Genomic DNA, 20,556 nt, shown 5'->3' on the forward strand with positions numbered 1-20,556 from the left:
TTATGTTTCGCGCGAAAGCGCGAAGGTGACGGTGGTTTAAGACCGTTTTCTAGTCGGTCAATGTAATTCTGTACAGGAAACTTCTCCAGTTCGCACAATGTCAGGACGTAGGCTCGCGATCGCTCGCACCAAATCATCCCGCTCGCTCGGCTCGCTCGCAATTTTTTTTCTGTTGCTCAGCTCGTTCGAAAATTTGCAAAACGACGCCTGCTCGCTCGAAGTGCTCGCGAGCTGCGAGCGCTCGTGAGCCGAGCCGAGCGGCTCGGCTCGTGCAGGGCTCTACTTTGTATATGAAATATTTCGTACCACTATATCAGTTTTTATTTACCTACAATTGACTAGATGGAAATCGTCCCGTGTGATCGAACATTACCTTACGTTAAACAGGATGCACGGGAATCAATCTATGGCATCGGTCTGTTCACTGGTGAACGTCAATAATGTCTGTTGACTGCATGTACCGTACTGGGTAATGTCTGCCTGTCTGGCATGGATATTTCGGATAATCATACGCCCAGTTCCAGCAATTTCTTAACCGTTATTACTTTTATCTGACTTTTTTTTCGACTGTTGCGTGAAATTTGAACTGTACGGCATCGGCAATACAGGCTGGTATACTCGGGTTTACAGATAATACCTACATATGTACCGCACTCTCTGTTCATTAAAACTGGGCTAAAATAATCATGAAAATATGCTTTAAAACTAGGAAGAGGTATGAGTAAATGGCATATACACCTGTTTTTCTCTTGCTTGTACAATATATTTAGTCGCACTTTAAAAAATGAAACAGTTATACAGCACTCGAAGCGGTTTTTCATCACAGTAAATTATACAAGGTAATCTGCAGAATGGAGTCGTTTTTATTCGGCGCTTTCTTTACTTTCCAGTCAGCTTTCCAGATTGTATTAAAAGATATGTGTGCAATGGTAAGTAAAAGTGCAGGAACGAGTATAGCCCGCCAGATTTAATGGGCCCGATGTCAAAATGCTTGATTGAAAATTATTCGATCCCGTTGCAGTGAATGGGCACTGCACTAACTGTAAAGCTTCCGCGATTCAACGATTTTACAGAAGAGCAAAATGAAACAAATCCCTTCCCTAACCGCTAATTATTGGCAAGCATGCAGCCGTCGTAACTCGCAATGCTTTTGGTACAGTGTCACTCGTGGCATTTAGACTCATTTGGCAGCAGAATATATTAGTAAGTACGTAAAAATTACATGGAATCTTGAATCTCTAAAAATATGTATTTAGGAACTGAGAGAATTCCTTTTGCTGGTTTGGGATCCTGATTTGTAAACCGCTTAATAAGTTACTGCTATACAGGTGCAACATACAGACTACAGAATAAAATTTTGTAAATGAAATAGACACAAACTGGTAGGGTTTTGTGAACAAGAGGCATGCTGTTAAACCTTGCCCACTACAGATTTCCACACTGGCGACATTCCCATCTAAAATTGTATTAGGCCACTTATAGAATCAGATGTATCATGTGTCCTTCACAGTTTCGCCTATTTCAAAGGGAATAAAAGTTGTCCGATACAGTATGACGTCGATACTCGATGTACTAATTTTTATGTCGGCTTACTACTGATACTCAGTTTTGGTTCATCGGTTACGCTTATCGTAAACAACAGATGAACGAACGATAGCAGCAGAAAGCGGATGTCACTCTGACATTACAAACGAGGTTACGGGAACTTTCGTCACAAAGATAGACACACTACTCAGGGCGGAAGCTGATACTCTCAAAGCCTATTGGCTTTGGCCAAACCAGATACAGTTTACGCTTTAGTTACTTACCTATTCCACTGGCTGGCTATTCAAAATATTCATCAGGGTACCTTACGGTTAGTTCAACAGTTGCAGAATAATTTTAAATTGAGTGGCGACCTTCCCACTTTAGCACTTTTATTTATCTGGAATCCACCAGAAAAGGACGACTGGAGGGTGGCGGCTACAAGTTGTCAAGAGACTGAACTCATAACCGACGAAGAACAGTATGCGGAGATTTTCTACTGCCTGGCACAGGCTGAGGATGCCTATAATGGCTGCGAAAGCTCAGGAATCTGGAAGATGTTGAGGGATGTTCTCGTTTCCGATAAGGTACAATCGTTCAAAATTTGATTATAAACAATTTTAACCAAACTTTGCGTTACTGTGTAATTTAAATCTACTTTATGTTCATGATGCAAATTTAGGAATTTGATGGCATCCTACTTTGACAGATTTAAACTGTTGACCAATGTAGCAAGACCATGTTCAAAATGAGAAAACTGCAGTAAACAAAAACGCGTTTGCAGAAGCACTTATTGCCCATGGAATCGGTTCACTTCCCAAAATAAAATAGAACATGTTACAACCCTTTTCTCAAACGCTGCTGGCACATTTGGTCTATTCAGGCACACCCGATGCCTCGTTATGTTAAAATTATGTTTTGCGCCTAGAAGCGTTGCCACTGCCAGCGATATCCGGGTCATGCAGACACGAAACCATAATACATTTCTGATGTCGAATAAATTTGTTTTTTTCTATCAGTGTCAGCACTGCCAGGTGTATCCTGTGTACGCAACGATAACAATCATTTTTCATCGATATCCGCAATGGCTGCTCTATACATTTATCCTGCCAGCATAGCCTCTACAGCTTTTCAATTAGCATGGATAGCGTTGCTTTTACATAAATTATTGCGGTTTTTTTATACTTATGAAATGTCCCACGGCCACGGGTACAATACGCGCCCATTCTAGACGATGTTTTACGGCTCTTGTAGTTTCGGTAAGGTTTGTGGCGATATTTACCCCTATCACGTATACGACATTGGTAATATTGTTCGTACTAGTTCATGCTGACTGTTTCATCAAAAGCAAAATGATTAACCTAACTGCGGAATGGCCATGGCGATGCCAAGTCCTCACCAAACTGCGCATTATCGTAAAGGACAAAAAACAACATGCTGAAATTATCAAGTGCCTTGTCCAAGAAGACGCCCATGCCTTCAATGGCTACGAAAGCACAAAATTGTGGACAATGTTCAAGGATGCTCTAGATTCCGATGAGGTATAAGAACTGCGATGATTTTTTCTACGTTATAGCGCGTTTTCTCTTCGTATAACAAGTAGAAAATTAAGCAAGTTTTTTTAGTTAATAATGAGAGTTCAGAGCCATATCAGACATAGAATAATTACTCTATGTGTTAAGCTGTTGTTTTTAACCTTGTGTGCAACGTTATGAGAAACCGTAACGGCGCCGCCGCAAACTAGGGTAGGTACTGAAAACAGTAATTTTAACTTGTCTTTTATAGGATTTCCGGCTGTGCGCAGAAGTTTTATTACGGGACATCAAGAGTAAATGCGCTCCGACCCCAAATATGTTTTGTCGAATACGATCATGGCTTTCCCGAATGGCGCAGGCAATGAAGAGAACCGTGCTTCAAGCCGGACGAAACTGCCGTTTGTTCTGTTAATATTCGTTCTAAATTCTACTGTCGCTGGGCTAGAAATGGTTTCTGACTATGTTTTATTTTGCGGGTCTTGACTGGCATGGTGTGGATCGCCATTATAGTTAAAGCCCAAAGGTCGAATTACAGCTGAATTACTGGAATTAAATTTTACAAGGTCGTTTGTTGCTTTTCTTATTATACTACCGTATCATATGTTCGCACTGCGGAAACTGAGGAGTTGTTTATGTCCCCTAGAGCCTTCTGCTACTGTCATGTTACATACATCATTCGAATAAACCTGCAAGTTACAGCGGTACGGTATTATAACTGACCACATTTTATTGGCCCAGTTGAAAAGTGCTTGATGGCATGTAATAAGAAATCTGCTGTAAAGTGATCCTGCTACGCGGGAAGGCAAGGATATCCTCCAATGACCGAATGACGATATAGGCAAATCCATTTTCAACATTAATCACATAAAAAGAATGAAAAACCACAGCGAGGTCCGTGGATTCAGTGGACTGATCTTTTCCCTATGGGCTGCGCTTTCACCTCAATCAGAGAAAATCTAATCTATCGCTTTTAAACATTCTCTTGCTTATATGTTTGTATTCTTTCTAACGAAAAATGATTCGAGATGTGCATTGTGGGTCAATCGTAGTGAACGATGCTTCTGCGTTTGTTAGCTGGTGTAACTAATTAAAAGTTATCACATTGTAGCGCTATTACACGTACGTATGCTTAGCTTTCATTGCATTAATGGGAATGATTGTTACAATGGACGACAAAAAGAAGTTGAACCGATCAGTCGGTACGCGGTTCAAAAATAACCTCGCAACGACACGCCACCAGTAAAATTTGGACGCTTACACTTTGCATGCTACTTTCAGACGCTCGCGGTCCGTGAATATCGAAGTGCAACTATACTAATTGCATATCATAAGGTGTAGAAAAAAATTCTTAACTTTTTGGTGCTGAACATGTGGCTGTTTATGGCGAACAGCACAAATTCTAGCCATTTTGCTTTGTCGTAGGCACAGCATAGGACCTGTGCGCAAAACCGTTTGGCTTGCAATCTATGCTTAAGTCTATGAGAAAGCAAAATGGCTAGAATTTGTGCTGTTCGCCATAAACAGCCACATGTTTAGCATCAAAAAGTTAAGAATTTTTTTCTACACCTTTGATATGTATTAATTACGACAAAAGGTTGAACCGATCAGTCGGTCCGCGGTTCAAAATAACCTCGCAACGACACGCCACCGGCCCACCACTAAAACTTGGATGCTTACTCACTACTTTCAGACGCTCGCGCTCCGTGAATATCAAAGTGCAGCTATACTAGTTGCATATCAAAAGGTGTAGAAAAAATTTTTAACTTTTGATACTAAACCTGTGGCTGTTTATGGCGAACAGCACAAATTCTAGCCATTTTGCTTTCTCGTAGGCACAGCGTAGGATCTGTGCGCATAACCGTTTGGCTTGCAATCAATGCTTAAGTCAATGGGAAAGCAAAATGGCTAGAATTTGTGCTGTTCGCCATAAACAGCCACAGGTTTAGTGTCAAAAAGTTTAAAATTTTTTTCTACACCTTTTGATATGCATCTAGTATAGCTGCACTTTGATATTCACGGAGCGCGAGCGTCTGAAAGTAGTGAGTAAGCGTCCAAGTTTTAATGGTGGGGTGTCGTTGCGAGGTTGTTTTCGAACCGCGGACCGACTGATCGGTTCAACTTCTTTTTGTCGTCCATTGTAGTTTATTTTACCGCAGTTAGGTATCTTGAAATTTAGATTTTTGAAAATATTGGAAGCGCATCGTGTAAGTTGAGCTGAGTTATCATTTTATTTAAAAAGAGAAGTTTCACATGGAGGTGCGCCGAGTTGCAAAAATGCTATGCGCTTGCGGCATTTTCTCCTAAACATTATCCAAACAACCAGTTCAACTCGTAACACGCCTTAAATACTACCTGCGCGAAACACCATTCTGACAATACAATACTAAGAATTGCAATCCTGCGTATTAATGAATAATATTTTAATGCTGAATCTCATGGAATATTTTTGTGGTGATCATTATGTTGTTATTTGCCGGGAACTGAGTTGTGTAAACCAGTACAATTCCATTATAAAACCGTTACCATCGTAAGCAAAATAATAAGAATAAAGTTTGGAACAATGGCACGCTGAATCGCCTGAACACCTCCGTAGCGACCAGCAGAACACTAACCTTTGGCCTGTGCTCTAGAAAAACATAAAAGGTTCACGTATATCCGCAATCGTAGCTCCAAATCACTCATCAGTCCACATAAACTGCCGGTCGTGAGCGCAGCTATGAAAGTGGCTTAGTGGGTTATACCACAGAGCACACATCCGGACTCAATAAATAGAGAAAAGGTACATAATTTGAGTTTGATCATACTTATTTCAACTGTTAACGTTTTAGAAGGTCCCAGCTAATAGCTGACTCTTGCCCACGCTGCTTCGTTCATTTCTGAAGTGTGCATAATTCTTGGGCTTTGTTTTTCGGATTACTCCGAGTCTCATCGTTTCTCAAAATGACTGACGGAGAATGGCGCTCACAAGTCAACAGAAAGTTGCAAACTATCATAACTGATCCTAACGAATATGCGGAAGTTGCTAGTTTTCTGGCAGCCGAGGAGGACAGAATGCATGGGTATAAGAATTCCGGAAAGTGGAATATGCTACATGATGTCGTGGGTTCGGATGAGGTAGGTTACCGTTTGGACAGAGTACGTACCCTAAAAAAAGCTGTCAGTGAAGTAAATTTTTGCGTAATTTCATTTATTTTATTATTTTATCTGAGTTTGTTTATTTGTCTTATGAATTTCCTTCGGATTTTTTTTTTCACACTAAACATCGAGACAAAAATTAATGCAATATTTTGGTACAATGTACCATGCAGGTTAATCACTTACTCGTACATGCGGTCTCTACGTTATCTGTGTTTGATCATTCACAATTTATACAGCGTTGCCTTCATTCGGCGGGCTACATGAATAATCATGTCTTGCGCCTTCCGTATTTAAAAGTTCAATACATGAAAAACATAGTTACTTATCGACCGAAATTTCCATATGCGGATTTAAAAAAACAGTTAAAACCGACGCACGGCTAGTGTTTCAGTCACCTATTCTGTATAAACAGAGATTCCGCGCCTGTGTGAAACGTATTAAACGCGACATTGGGAGCTTCAACTCCAAAGGCGCCAGGAACAGCTCGGTGCCGGATATTGACCACTCTTTACCAACACCGGAGTGCACAACTGGATATTCTCACTGGGGAGCACCAGACACAAAAGACCTGGCTCTGTGCGGTGCCATGGGATGCGCCAGTGGCTTAGCGGCCTATCCGGCCGCCCAAGCCGGCATTCTACAGGTGGCTGAACACCTGGTTATCCCGGCGCTAATGCCCGCCCTCCACCGGGCGGCGACCGTGGTGCGGGCCGTGGGTCGGATGGCGCCAGTGGCGCTGGCGGCTGTGGCGCTCTCGCTGGAGGCGATGCAAAATATTACGCGCTGGTGGAAAGGTGAGATCAGCGGCCAACGCGTGGCAAAAAACCTGATTGATTGCAGTGTAACGCTGGTCGCGGGAGGCAGTGCAGGCTTGGCTGGAGCTGCTATTGGCGGATTCTTGGGCCCTCTGGGAGCGGTGGTTGGCGGGGTTATCGGTGGACTGTTGGTGGGGGGCGTAACGTCCTCTTTGACGGATTGGCTGACGGAGAAGTTGTTCGATATCCCTCGGGATGAAGCGCTGGAGAAGGCGTACACTTTCTTTGGCTGCAGCATGCGTTCATCTAATGAACGTATCAATGCCAGATATCATGCTGCCTGCAAAGCGTACCATCCGGATAAGGGGGGATCCCATGATATGTTCCTCAAGGTGCAGGCGTGCATGGCTATTATCAAAGTCGCCAGAGGGGAGCAGTATGGAATGGTGGACCAAGTACGATATCTAGCTGAGAGCTAATGCCCGTATAAATTCCGTGTTCATCCAAAACTGGATCCATGACCCTCGTTCGCATTTTTTAAATTATTAAACGTGTGTTAATGCTTTCGTTAGCAATTGCATTAGGGCAAACATAATGATTATAGAAAATACAGGATGAATCAAATTACAGCACACACCACGTAGTACGTACTACTGAACATCTTTGGGGGCGAACAACCACTCGCGCACCCCAATGTTAGCATTATAATATTCGCCCTCATACTTTTTCTTCGGGTTTCTTAAGTGCAAGCGGTGGCGGTTGATCTTTAGTAAGCCATTATTTTTTAAATTTACGTAGACGATTGTGCCGCGTTATTTTCAGTTTTGCTACGCAAGAATTGGAGGTTACTTCGGGATAATAGGCTCAAGGTACTGCATAATAATGTGTTACTGTACTGTGACTCTGCGAGAGTTTACGCTAATTTAATCAGGCTCGCAGTTTTTGTTTTAATTCAATGGGTTGTTGAGAGCATCTCTCTTATACAATTCTGTACATTCCTTTGGATCATAATGCTGTCAGGGTACACTTTGAGTGTTCTTAGTAATAAATCACTTCAAAATAGAAGCATTGCACGTACAGTAAATCTGAAATAAGAAAAGCTACCTACAGTAAGCACTTCATTTTCTACATTCCGGGATATTAAAAGTCTGTAATTATTGCAACTACAATTACTATACGAGTATCTGTCTGTAGTCTGTACAATGGATATTAGTACCTATCTTCAACTGCCTTGTTACTAGCAAAAGTTGCATTATAACACTGATGTTGTTTTATACTGTACATTTGGACCCGTTTGCGTCTAAAAAAGTTTTTCTGCTGAATGATCGGCTCTGTACCACTGCATCGCACCCTTTGCGTTCTGAGCTTATTTTAGTAAATAAGGATTTCAAAGCGGCTACATTATTAGTGTTAAACGGCTCAAAGTATAAGGTTTTACATAGTTTTATTTTTAACTGTATATTTGTACAAGATCGGCACCTATGTAAAATTTTCAGCGCAGTAATACAGAAACTAAGCAGTCAGTTAAACATGTTGCCAAAATAAACGATCCTAACTTCCCTAACCTATGTTACCAGGTTACTAATCATTGTGAAAACACAACAATTATATAAAATACTGACGATGTTCCGCTGTCGAGTCCCCAGTTAGGTTGTTCTTTTAACCTAAAATTAAGTATAGAAAAATGTCATTCAGCGTTCCGTATATGTTGTACTAGAATTACATTTTCACACTCCTGCACTGCCAGTTTGATTGTCATATCTCAGATGAGTGATAAAGTACATAATCAGATGGTCAGATCCGGTGAATGACTGTCCATGAACAACACTGCGCCCGGCGCCGGCTATGGTTTACACCACGGACAACGGACGAGCAGCAATGCGTTCGACGCTGACCACGATGCCGCATTCTTCTGGTCAACCAGTGAATTTCGTGCTTTTGTTGGTATTACTAAGTGTGAGTGATGTCAAAGCCGTTTTCTTAAAGTTCCGTCGCTTAATTGTAGCAGCGATAATGAATTCATCGGCGCCGGTACCATCTGGTCAGTGTCGTGTGCGTTGTGCCACAATCATCCGCAATCATCACTCGTAGTCATCGGTTTAAGAAAACGCCACTTAGTTGGCTTTTGTAAACCTCTCCATCATTTCAACAAGGTTCGGCGCGAGTGAAAGTGATGAGTTGGGTGATTTCCGCATAACTGCAATTAGAAACGCTTTATGAATCTGGACTGTGGCCACTGTCGACATGTGTCTACCCGTTATAATCGGTGCTGTTTTTGGGACCATCGTTCTTTCACCAACGGTATAGTATTACGCTTTACCAGGAATGTTGTATCGGATGTACAGTAATGCATATTTAATTAAAATTTTAATACGGTTATCAACTTATCACTGCTGCACAAGGCTACTAATTATCAATGTCTTCCCTACATAATTTTCTTAATAATTCGGCTCGTAGACTGCAACTTCGCTGGAACGCCAGAATGTGATCTGTATTCTGGCGCCAAATGAAGCCGACAAAAGTGCTACCGATGGTGCTCACGGGCAGTTATCCCATGGACAACCTTTGTCCATTTCATCTCATCAAACGTCCAGCTCTGCAATAACCGGTCTAGGTAACTCAAAATGTATCGCTTTTTGTCAGTCTGTAACCAACTGCGATCAAGCTGTTGGGGGCTGATTCTTATAAAATTTTGATTGTAATATGCATATGTACTTATCTTTGTTTATTTTATTTATTGGTTTATTTTCTTTAATTTTCCTTTTTCACCTTTAAATTGCTTTTACTTGTTCGATAACTCTACGTAATTTCAGTTACATTTTGAATTTACTCTAACATTACAAGAACATTAACAACAGTCTTGAATGCATATTCAGATCAGGTGAAATATTTAGAAGTTCCACTTTTATGAAATTATGTATCTCGTGTGTATGCTAATTTCTGCTAACTGTATGCTAATTCCCTGGACTGTTTTTGTTTTGCGACGTTTGGATTTCCCGTTAATTATATTTATTCAAACGCATCTAATAAATCGCGTAATTGTGGCTTTGTATGGAGGTAGTATAAACGGTATTTGTGTTTATGGCGTATTATGAATGTCCGGTACGATAATTGCCTAACGATTATTCATGTAAACATGCGGCTACGGACAAAACAATCGCTCTCGGTAAACACACCGCTGAATGAGAGCGACAAGCTGTGAAACAAGCCTCATACACGCGCTTGAGCTATTCAGTTTTGTGACAGCACCCATCATTAAGTATTCGCACTGACAAGTTTGATGTAATACAGCGATAACTATATTAAGCGGTATTTATTCGATATTCTCTTCGGCAGATAATGATCATGATTTGGCAACCCCCAGATCCTCGGCAACAACAGTTCCTCCGGTAAAACTGCAATCCGCTGCCATAGACAAAATGTCTGACCGAAAACGGAGAAGGAAAACCCATAAAAAGAATGCCCTTTCGTTGGAGCGACGTTTAGAGACAAGTCAGACTACCAACGCGCCGTTGCCAACAACTGAACAATTTTCCGCAGCGGAGATGACCACACTAACATTGGCACGTCAAGAAGGTAAACATGTGCTTTTGTATTTATGTACTTTGTAACCACTATCCATCAAAATCCCAGTGATACTTGACCGAATTTCAAATTAAAGTCACTTGTATCTTGAAAACCAGAATCAGACAGCAGCCGTTTGAGCACAACATTCTTCGGAAGAGCAAACAGTCGGATGTCACAAAAACAGTCACTTCTAACACGCTCGAGGTGCATTCGAACGAACCAAAGATGCACTCAAAACAAAACGGTATTTTTGTTGATTACACTCCATGCTTGTTAATGCTAAGTGCTAACAACGAATGTTGTCTTCCTACCATAGATGAAGAAATGGGATCCCGTTGCTGTATCCCGTGATCGATTAAGTAAAGCGCGAAAAGCACAAGAAAGTTCCCTGGACCAATTGGATGGGAAAGTCACGATGTCCACCATTCCCAGATTCGGCAACATGGTGCCGTCAACTACAGAACCATCAAAAAAGATTGTTTCGGACGAACTAGTGCGGGTAATGATCAGCTACTGTGGCGAAGCAATGCCGGTAGGAGCTGCAGCAGTGTTCAGGTTTTTACTGTTATTTAAATCTGCTTCGCTGCTAAGATTCTTACATCGTTTTTTTCTTCCAGTACTCCGTTCTTATTTTGGCTCTAAATACAAATTTTCTTGATGACAGATTCAAGCTTTGTTGAGACACGCGATCGGTTTAACCGTGAATTTGCTGTCGAATCCGCTGCAAAAGATAAAAATGCAAACTCTGCAGCGATGCCAAAAAAGACCACCGCTAGTCATGCTGTTCCTGGCGCAATTTTGGTATCCACAGAGCATGACCCAACGCAGGACTTTGCCCAACGTTTTAACATCACTTGGTCCGAGCAGAATGACAAGAACCATCAAGGCAACGTCTGGGAGGAACTGGAGAAACTGCGAGGGAAAGCGGCTCTGTCCGCCGGCGAGATCCAGGAGATACTGGCGCGATCGGTTCCTGGAGTGGATTACCCGACGTATACGTGGATTCCCAATACGAAGTTCAGCTGTAACAATGTGAATCAGCCCGGGTTCTACGCCGACCCGGAAGCGCGCTGCCAAGTGATACGACGGTGTGATTATAACGGAAATAAGTGGAATTACTTGTGTCCAAACGCCACAGTAAGGATGATCTTATTTTAGGCACCAGTTGTCAGTATCAGCAACAGATCGAAATAAACTTCAATGATTTTTTTATTTGCAGCTTTTCAATCAGATAACGTTAGTGTGCGATTGGTACTTCAACATTGATTGCTCCAAGTGAGTTTTAATTTAAAATTTGTCATTAAAAATCGTCCGGGGACTATATCTGACCATTTTCATTTTTTGGCAGAGCCGTTCAGTATTATGACTACTCCAACTCGCGCTTGTACCATTCCGATTGGGTCTTGTTGGATTCCGTGGCGGAGGCCAGTCTAGCCGGATAATACAAATTTATTGTGTATTTTTAAGAGGATATTGCATAATACGAGTATTGTCTTCAAACGTTATGCGCCTCTGTCAGATTTGTGTTGTTCTGTTTTGTTTGTGTCTGGTACACAAAGCATGTTACCAAAAAACCCATGTATCTGTACGCAGAGGCGATATTGCCATAATTATTATATTATTAAAAGCCCTCACTAGCTAAATAACGTGTAATTTCAAATGCAAATTGGAACGCCCAATGATAATGGCTAGCAATATGGCAATTACAGCATAGGGATAATCATAAAAGTTTTACAGCTGGACTTATAGCAAAAATACGTACAACACGTTTCGGCAATTTCGTACCTATTATACGCACTGTACCTGTACGTACGATTCAAGCGGTATAATCCATTTGCTGAAAGAGTTCCCTTCCCACGCATTATCTTCTGGTCGATCGATTTCTTCCATAAAAAATTCTAAAGCCGATCACAATTTCTGATACGGATCAGACTATCGCAGCTGTTTACAACCGCGCCGCTTTTAGTACTGTATATGCATACAACCAATCTACTTTACTTGCAGTCTGGCGTAAGGTATTTCCTGGGAAAACAGTCTGGCAGCCTTTCGTGCACAAAACTGCCGTAGGTTTTTGCACAAATACCGGCGACTTGAAACCAAAACAACGAACAAAACTACAAAAGATGGCTTTCAGAGTGATTTGTCTTTGGACACTCATTGGACTAACATGTTCATCATGGGCGACGACATCGAATACCGCACTTCCAAAGGAATTCCTCGGTATCTTTCGCAATCCTCGGGATAAAGCCAATCATGTTAAAGCAATGTCGACTATCATTGGTACGCTTTATTGTGATAATGATTTCAGTAAAAAAGTATTACAAGCATTAAAGCCATTAAGCCGTTTTATAATAAAAAACACGGGCGTATGTTTTGTCTTCCAGACATGTCGCCAGCAAACCTTACTTCATCGGATGGAAATTTCCTGCATTTTCAAAAACACGACGGCGGCTACTTGTACTGCGTGGTTTTCTTCGACACCGGCTCCGACTTTGTCAAAGCTTGTGTGCAGTTTAAGCTGGGCGAAAAGCATACGGTTCCGGTCAGAGACCAACATTTGGAGGTGCGTATACATACAGAGTACTGCATTGTATCAAGTTTTGCTGAAGCCGGTAGAGATATTTCGTGTATCCTAAACTGGGCTTTGAATTATATTATTTCTTGCCAATGGTCGTTGCAGGTGTTGTTTGAACTCTCCTCTCCGTCCGGATCGCTTACGGGAACCATAAAAAACCTCGACAAGCCCGGCAACCCGACGCTGAATCTGTTTTTCACTGCCAAGGATGAAGGCCTTCAAGTTGTACGTTAAAATTAATAAACATATTTAATCGTCCTTAAATAATTCTAGTATGACAAATAGTGCGCGCGCATGTTGATGCTGGTAGTTAGCATTGATATACAGATACGAGTACATACTAATACGAGTATAAACAGGATTCTAAGCCAAATTTTACCAACAGCAACTAAGCAAATAACTGAAAGCTGTTTTAAACGGAAAGTTTTGTTGAGCCTAAACCAAAATGCGACGGCAAATTCCTAGTTTTATAAAATAACATTAAATTTCGTTTAATTCCGCTTAGCTTTACAGTTTTGTATAAAGCTGCAGCAAATTCATGCATTGTTCAATTCGCTGCAAAAACTGCAAAAGGTCTATGTGCTTGCAGAAATTCAGCACCGCGGACGGCAGTGAACATACCGCGTTCTACACCCGGAGTCTATGGGCGTACATGCAGGGGGTTTTTTGAAATCGACCCTGTCCGCACCGGGAGCGAAAACGTCAGCATAGCGAATACAATATTCCATTGTAAGCCGAATTAATCCAGCAGAGCCGCTTACAACGCAGTTATCTTAATTTATATGGTGCTTTTGTATTGCAGCATTCGGGGAAATTTACACAGTAACGAACAGCACGCTTCTGCGGATTACGAAGATGTTCGCCGAAGAAGAAGGTTACGGCTACTCCCACTCCCAAGTTTTTCATCCTGCTTATCAGATGGGTGTTTCTTTTGTCCTGAATAAGATCTACAGTGCACATTCGGCGATGTTCAACGGCACACTAGAAGTAAGCGAAACCCTGCTTTTAGCTCACTAGATGCGACTACACATTTTCGGTTTGGGTACAGCACCATTTTAGTTTGGAGAATTCGACACCGTCGTCGGCGCTGCTGACTGGTCGGTTCAAATTGCCTGACGGAAAAGGCACATTTACCACCTACATGTTGTTTGAGGGGAGCAGCGTGCAGCAGGTAAAGATAAACCGGCATGACTGTGGTTATATAATTTTCGAAATAAATCCGCACTCGCTACATGCGTATTGTTATGTTGCAGACCATTAAGTTCAACGACAAAGAGACAACCATATTTTATACACGAACCATTCCAGACTGGTTCTATGGAGCGTTCGAAGAAGTTGGTGAGCAGGATTACGCCCGGGAACGTTTTGTCGATCATGGTACACGTATAGTACAATCATATCATCGTGCCGAAAATTTTAGTTGTACGTTACCGGTTACAGCGAAGAACCCCGATAAGCCTTGTCCGGCCAAAAGTGGCGGTCTGCGATTAAACATTAGCCGCAGTCCCGACACACGGGAATTTATCCTGACCATGGCGCCATGCGAGGGAGCTGAACCCGCCGCCATTCCGTTCAAATTGAACGGAACGACGGAGTTGAATGATTATAATCATTTATACAGCAGCCTAAAGGTTCGCGTATTTACTGTATTATAGATTGGCACAACACATGTAGCGATTTTGGTACTTGCTTGCACACGATTGACACGAACATTGGTTATTCGTTATCGCTTGACAAGGACGAGTGCCGATTTTCAGGCAACAACCTTCATCAAATCACGGGGAAGCTTGCTCGTTGATCTGACTTATACTCCGCGCAATTCAGTATCCGAGGCGCAAAAGGTTTCGCTCGATTTGACCATGGCTCCCTTCGATCCTTCGACGGGCATAAGTTGTGTGCGTTAAGTTCACAACTAAAATTTGCTGATCGATTTTGTTGTATACAAACTGAGTTTATGGAATTAAATTGATAATAATTTTTATTCACCAGATAGTGAAGTGTTTATTTGCAAAAAATAATATGTCTTTATGGTGTCCTTAATTAGATATGTATGTAGGTTGCGTTCGATGGCCGATCAACGCGAGCTATCCGAATGCGGCGCCTGTTCTCCCCGTTAATGTTTGGAAAATTTGAAAATGCGGAAACGCCAACGACTGTGCTGCAAATCGCGCCGGTCAACAGTACACACTTTACCCAGACAATTACATTGAGGGATTCTGTCACGAAGGAGTCATTTGCTTTTAATACGCCGACAAAAGTGTTGTTAGAAGGGGCAAACCATCCGGTACCTGCTACACATATTCCTAGTTGGTCATGCCTGGCAATTAATCTGCTGCTGTTGGTATTGCAGCTTATACGCCATTATTTCGAGCACAGCGGAAACGGCAGACCTACGCTGATGACGTTAACTTTCCACCCACCGCCTCCTGGGGCAGTGGTGGGCAAGCTGAGGCATGCCAACGTGAAAGTTTTCCGGGCCGAAGGAGTGGACGTCTACCAGAATGCAATTGACACACACAAACATTCGCAGCAGTTTTACGCTCGTAAATCGAGTTGACAATAAAATAAATAAAATCAGGCAGTGAAATATACCGAACTAGGAAACTTATTCCATAAATACTTCTGCTTATACACGTAACAGGAAGCTAAAAGGGCGGTTAAAAAGGTAAAACCCACACTTCAAAATTAAGTGTTATTCAGAAATTATTTGTCCCAGATTTATTCTTTTGCTCTAAGGATATTTTCTAAACCGCAAGCAGTTTTACATGCATATGGCACTATGCTGTCGTACGGCGTACGTACGAGTATCTGAACACTGCACTGAACAGGTAAATAAGACATGATACACGTTCAGAAAATATACTGTTTTTGAGATTATGTTATTATTGATTATATTATTATTTAGGGTACTCTGTATACGATTATTGCGATTATCACTACTTAGTTGTACTGCCTCATGATGATTACTGTACACAATCATTTCAGTGCCAAGCTTTATCACAAACGTTACATACCAGTATCTTTATGTATTAAGTACTTTGTAATGGTTTATATGTAGTTTATTATATAATGCAAATGTATGTTACGGTATGTCCAACGTAAAAATCGTGCATGTCATCGAAAATGCTTTAATAATATATGCTTTACTAATACGTATGGGATGTGTGTGATGTGATGTATGCTTTATTAATACAGGCGCACATCGGTGTACAGGGAGGATGGGAGGACGTAAAACTAGGAAACATCGTTCTATATGCAAAACCCTTTTTCGGGTTTCATTTAACATTCATGTGACATGTCGTCAGCGATCAGCAAACAGTACTTGACGATTCTGCATGTATAAATTATAATGAATATTGCTGCTTTTTATATTTTGCAACGAGCAGTTGGGTTATCGGCGAATGAACGGTGGGGTAGGCTAGCGTGGGTGCATCCGTTCATATGATGCAGGGCGGGTGATCTGCAGCATTCATCGCCTACACAAACGGAATTGGCACCGGGTTAATGTGGGACCACTTATGTATATAGATTACTCTTTTATGACTATACCGCCCTCACACACCTACACTTCAATCTCCGTTGCAAAATGACGCAGCACACAATAGTAGTTATTCACTAACCGGGCACATCGTTCACCTCCGTCGCAAGTACTATATTTGCTAACGCGATGCTGAATGTGCTTGCAGCGCCTGAAATTTAATTATTCCTGTGAACATTCGGCCTGGTAAAAGGCTTTATACGGCAGTCTTTCACAGTAAATAAAGACTGTGTATGGTAACTCTTGTTCGAATTCAGTTATCATGTTTTTGCATTAAAGCAAAGCTGTTCCTCATTATGCGTCCACCATTTGAGCAAAATAGCGTATTGCTGTTGTACGTGAGCCTGCTGAATTATGCATGCTGTCTGAATATCAGCATTGCCGCTGTGATGATGACAAAAAGCGAAGTCTATGGGTACGAGGTTTTGTTACCGGCATATGACGCCACACTGTCTTCCATCGCCAAGAAATATCCGTTGGTTTATTCCCATCTGACGGTCATGCCGACGTTGAACTTGGCCCTCAGCATGCCAAAGCAGGGTTATTCGTATCCCTGTGACTATGCGTACGAGGCTATTATGCCGAACATCGGAGCCTATTATCACCAGTATTCGCGAGTTTTTCTGGGGGACCATACCGAAACATTTCCACTGTTCCTTGCTCTGGGTAAATAAAAAAATTACATTTGATATAAGAATTAATAACGAACAAAATTTTAAAAATTATAAAATCACTATTAAGCGCTGCTTTCTGGCGACATGAACAATGTATTGTTGGCTTTAATTCGGAATATTGGGTCATTTAAAACGGCAATTCCTCTTGTAATTTCTTGCAGACTGGTGCGATCAGGCAACTATAGAACTGGCCAAGTTTACAACCGGTAAGTGTATAAAGTCTTTTTAATGTCGTGTTTAGGTTCCTTAGGTTTCTTAGCTTTTTTGGGACGATGAAAGTACAAGCAAAATTTATTACGCAATTTATAGTTTATTACGCAGGTTTCGCATAAATTTGCATGCGCAGTTTAGTAAAACATGCCATCTTCCGTCACATATTATCGCAAGTGATTTCTGTATTCATAAAGACCCTGCGCAATGTAGGAATCGGTAACGACGAAATTATGACATTTTCCAAAGTTAATTAATAAGAGAGCCTTCTTATGATGCAACCTGATGATGTAACATTGGTATTTATGTTAGCAGGACACGGGCAGTATGTTAGCGATCCATTGGAAGAATATTTATGTCCCAAATTCGAACGCGTATTTATACGGGCTCAATATGCAAGTTTGTTGTATTGCAGCAGCGGATGTGTTCCTTTTGAGCCTGGACCCCGCGAACGGAGCCGTGGCCCGGTTTCAAGATTACCCCACAATGGCGGAATTAGGACCGGTGCCCGGTGCGACCCTGGAAGCCGGTGTTGCCGCTCTCCTCTTACACTTCGGTTGGACCCGCGATATTGGTTTGTGGTGTCCAGCGCGTGGTATTTTTAACCCGGCCGTCTTCTGTGATGCCTTTATCCGAAGCGAACTGTACAGTAAAGTCAGTGCTAACCAGTTTCATGTTTTCCGTCCGGAGATAACCGAGTTTTCCTCGGCACACTACCGCGAAGTCTTAACCTTTATGCGCACGCGAACTCGAGGTACGTCTGCCCAACTCGTGAATTCTTCCTTCTTATGTGTATTATCATATATTATTGCTTTTGCAGTGATAATAGTTATCATGTTTCCGCAGCTTTTGCGTCAGTTCATGGTAATGCTTTTACATATTACTCCCGTGCAAAGCTTGCAGAATACGAGTATTGTCCGCGTATTACTCGTATACTTCTAGCTCATGCGTGTTGCAGATCACCGCCAATGAAATGAGCATGACCAACGGAAAATACGTGAGCAGTTTTTCGCTGTTTATTAAGCTGAAATCCGCATCGTAGCACACTTTGTGTTCCTTTTGATAGGTGTTCTTAACGCTGGCATCCGATCTTAAGCCGGGGATCGCCTATCGAATTACGTGGAAAGAAAACAAAGAAGACGATCAGGTAATTTTCCAAGTTAGAAAACAGGTTTTTCCTTGAAATCCTTGGGGATCAATATCATATTTCCTATTTGCAGTGAATTTACATGCTATCCATAGTGGTGCCTACTGGCTGTTAATTTCACAGCACCGATGTATGTACAATTGTACATAAGCTTTACAGCTTTGCAGTGATGTATTGCAGAAAGCATTTCAAGCCTTTCAATCGCTGATCGCTGTATCTGAAGTTCCGATCAACTGGGGCGACTTACAGGATTTTCTTGACGATACCGCAAAAATATCAGCGGATGTGTATAATATCACAGTTAAACCAGACAGAATCGTAAGTACGCTCACAGAAAGCACAACTAGGTTTGGACATGCAATCAAGAAGTGTCGTACATGCAATCAAGAAGTGTCGTAGTTTGTCGGCTAAATTTAAGTATTGAATTGTTTTCAGCGTAACGAAGTCTCTGCTCTCATGTATGAGCTCATAATGAATTTCGCTGAGGTGAGCAAATATTATCACTTCCTATTATGATCATTAACACGTTGGAGCAAAGAGCTTTCGATCAGGCAGTGAACAGCTCGTGGGGCAATGTGGAGCATTTCCGTCCTCGAGTGTTTGCTCAGCGCCTCAAAGAGCAAATGTACACTCGTCCATCTAGTGGGACAACATTGGCGCGAGATGGTAGCGCAGCTTTCCGAGTGCCAATTTTGCGGCTGAATACAGCCAACGGACAAATGGAGGTACAGAGTAGACAGTATGGTATACGATAATTATATGCCACATGCAAAATTGCAAATGAAGTCCATTTAAATTAGTACAACAAGAAAATGACTGATATTTTTGCAGACAGCCGCAATTTTTGATACCGAGAACCAAACCATTGTTATTGTCGCTAGTGACCTTTGGGTGTGGCACAATCAGACGAGGTTTCCGTCTAATAATCCGATATGTGGTTTTGACGGTGAACATTGCCCGGAAAATTCAGGTTTGGATCTTTTGCTCAGTACATATTATGTATCTCCAGGGTCACAAGCATTACGGTAACAAGAGATTTTGATTTGCAGTAAACTGGGGACCGATGTTGGCCGGTGTTGCACTGACCGTTATAATTATAGTTGCGGTGTGCGCCGGGTGGTTGTATCGGTAAATAAGTAATTTACATACGCAGTCATTTTGTGAACTTACGTACTTGTGTTAACAGTAAGATTCATCCTATCTGTAGATTGTGTTTGCATTGACTTTAGATTGAAATAGAATAAAATCAATCCGTAGATTTGTAAATAAAATTAATAATTAAGTAAATTTGTGATAAGAACATTTAATTACCCATGCTTTGCAAGTTCTGGTGATATAATCTATATGGTCTTGTAGACGAAAAGCAAACCGAATGACTGTGTTGCACATGTTTCTCAACGCCGCATCGCTAACCTACGAATCAACAAACAGTACGGTTGAGGGAAAGCAAACTGTATCATATAGCGACGGAAGCCTTCGCCTCGAACACCAGCCAGTTTATTGCATCCGGCTTCCAAGTAGTATTTCCAGAAGAGCGTGGTTTCGCAATCGCTTGCTTACTAGTCAACTACTCAGTGTAAGTTTTCTTTGTATGGTAATTACTTGAACTGAAATGTATTACATACCCTTTCTCTCGATTTTCGCATGTCAGCTAATCATTAACGGTGTTTAAATAGTCAAATCTTTCAGATGCACCGATTAACCAATGAAAACATCGGCAATTTTTATGGAGTGATAGTGAATGATGCCGGAATTCCACATCATCTGATGTGCGAGTATTCACACCGTGGGAGTTTACGGGACATAATGGCGCATCAAAACATCCTGAGCGATCTGTCCATCCGGCTCTCATTTTTACGTGATTTGATAAAGGTAAAGCCACATAATATTCTG

The 20,556-nt window shown here is 41.7% G+C and overlaps 3 protein-coding genes and 1 long non-coding RNA gene across 4 annotated transcripts; all 4 read left to right on the plus strand.

Moving 5' to 3' along the window:
* The first annotated feature begins 5,763 nt into the window (after positions 1-5,763).
* Positions 5,764-7,999, plus strand: LOC129592310 (uncharacterized). The gene is made up of 2 exons (XM_055488321.1): positions 5,764-6,173; positions 6,610-7,999. The coding sequence occupies exons 1-2, from the start codon at positions 6,000-6,002 to the stop codon at positions 7,429-7,431; spliced, it is 996 nt and encodes a 331-aa protein (XP_055344296.1). The 5' UTR covers positions 5,764-5,999; the 3' UTR covers positions 7,432-7,999.
* A 1,097-nt stretch (positions 8,000-9,096) lies between these two features.
* On the plus strand, positions 9,097-12,086 carry LOC129592318 (uncharacterized). Its single transcript, XM_055488331.1, has 8 exons — positions 9,097-9,253; positions 9,410-9,566; positions 10,289-10,528; positions 10,636-10,771; positions 10,842-11,051; positions 11,184-11,656; positions 11,739-11,794; positions 11,868-12,086. Exons 6-8 carry the CDS (start codon positions 11,273-11,275, stop codon positions 11,959-11,961), a joined length of 534 nt encoding a protein of 177 aa, XP_055344306.1. The 5' UTR covers positions 9,097-9,253; positions 9,410-9,566; positions 10,289-10,528; positions 10,636-10,771; positions 10,842-11,051; positions 11,184-11,272; the 3' UTR covers positions 11,962-12,086.
* A 416-nt stretch (positions 12,087-12,502) lies between these two features.
* On the plus strand, positions 12,503-15,701 carry LOC129592307 (uncharacterized). Its single transcript, XM_055488318.1, has 11 exons — positions 12,503-12,799; positions 12,904-13,082; positions 13,200-13,319; positions 13,684-13,823; positions 13,897-14,081; positions 14,143-14,265; positions 14,348-14,471; positions 14,535-14,725; positions 14,852-14,989; positions 15,151-15,378; positions 15,445-15,701. Exons 3-11 carry the CDS (start codon positions 13,303-13,305, stop codon positions 15,649-15,651), a joined length of 1,353 nt encoding a protein of 450 aa, XP_055344293.1. The 5' UTR covers positions 12,503-12,799; positions 12,904-13,082; positions 13,200-13,302; the 3' UTR covers positions 15,652-15,701.
* A 3,817-nt stretch (positions 15,702-19,518) lies between these two features.
* On the plus strand, positions 19,519-20,157 carry LOC129592345 (uncharacterized). Its single transcript, XR_008690966.1, has 3 exons — positions 19,519-19,633; positions 19,713-19,791; positions 20,020-20,157. It is a non-coding gene; the product is annotated as an uncharacterized LOC129592345 (long non-coding RNA).
* The last annotated feature ends 399 nt before the right edge of the window (positions 20,158-20,556 follow it).

Source organism: Paramacrobiotus metropolitanus, unplaced genomic scaffold, assembly GCF_019649055.1.
Source record: "Paramacrobiotus metropolitanus isolate TYO unplaced genomic scaffold, Prichtersi_v1.0 Parri_scaffold0000051, whole genome shotgun sequence".
In the NCBI taxonomy this organism is placed as follows: Eukaryota; Metazoa; Tardigrada; class Eutardigrada; order Parachela; family Macrobiotidae; genus Paramacrobiotus; species Paramacrobiotus metropolitanus.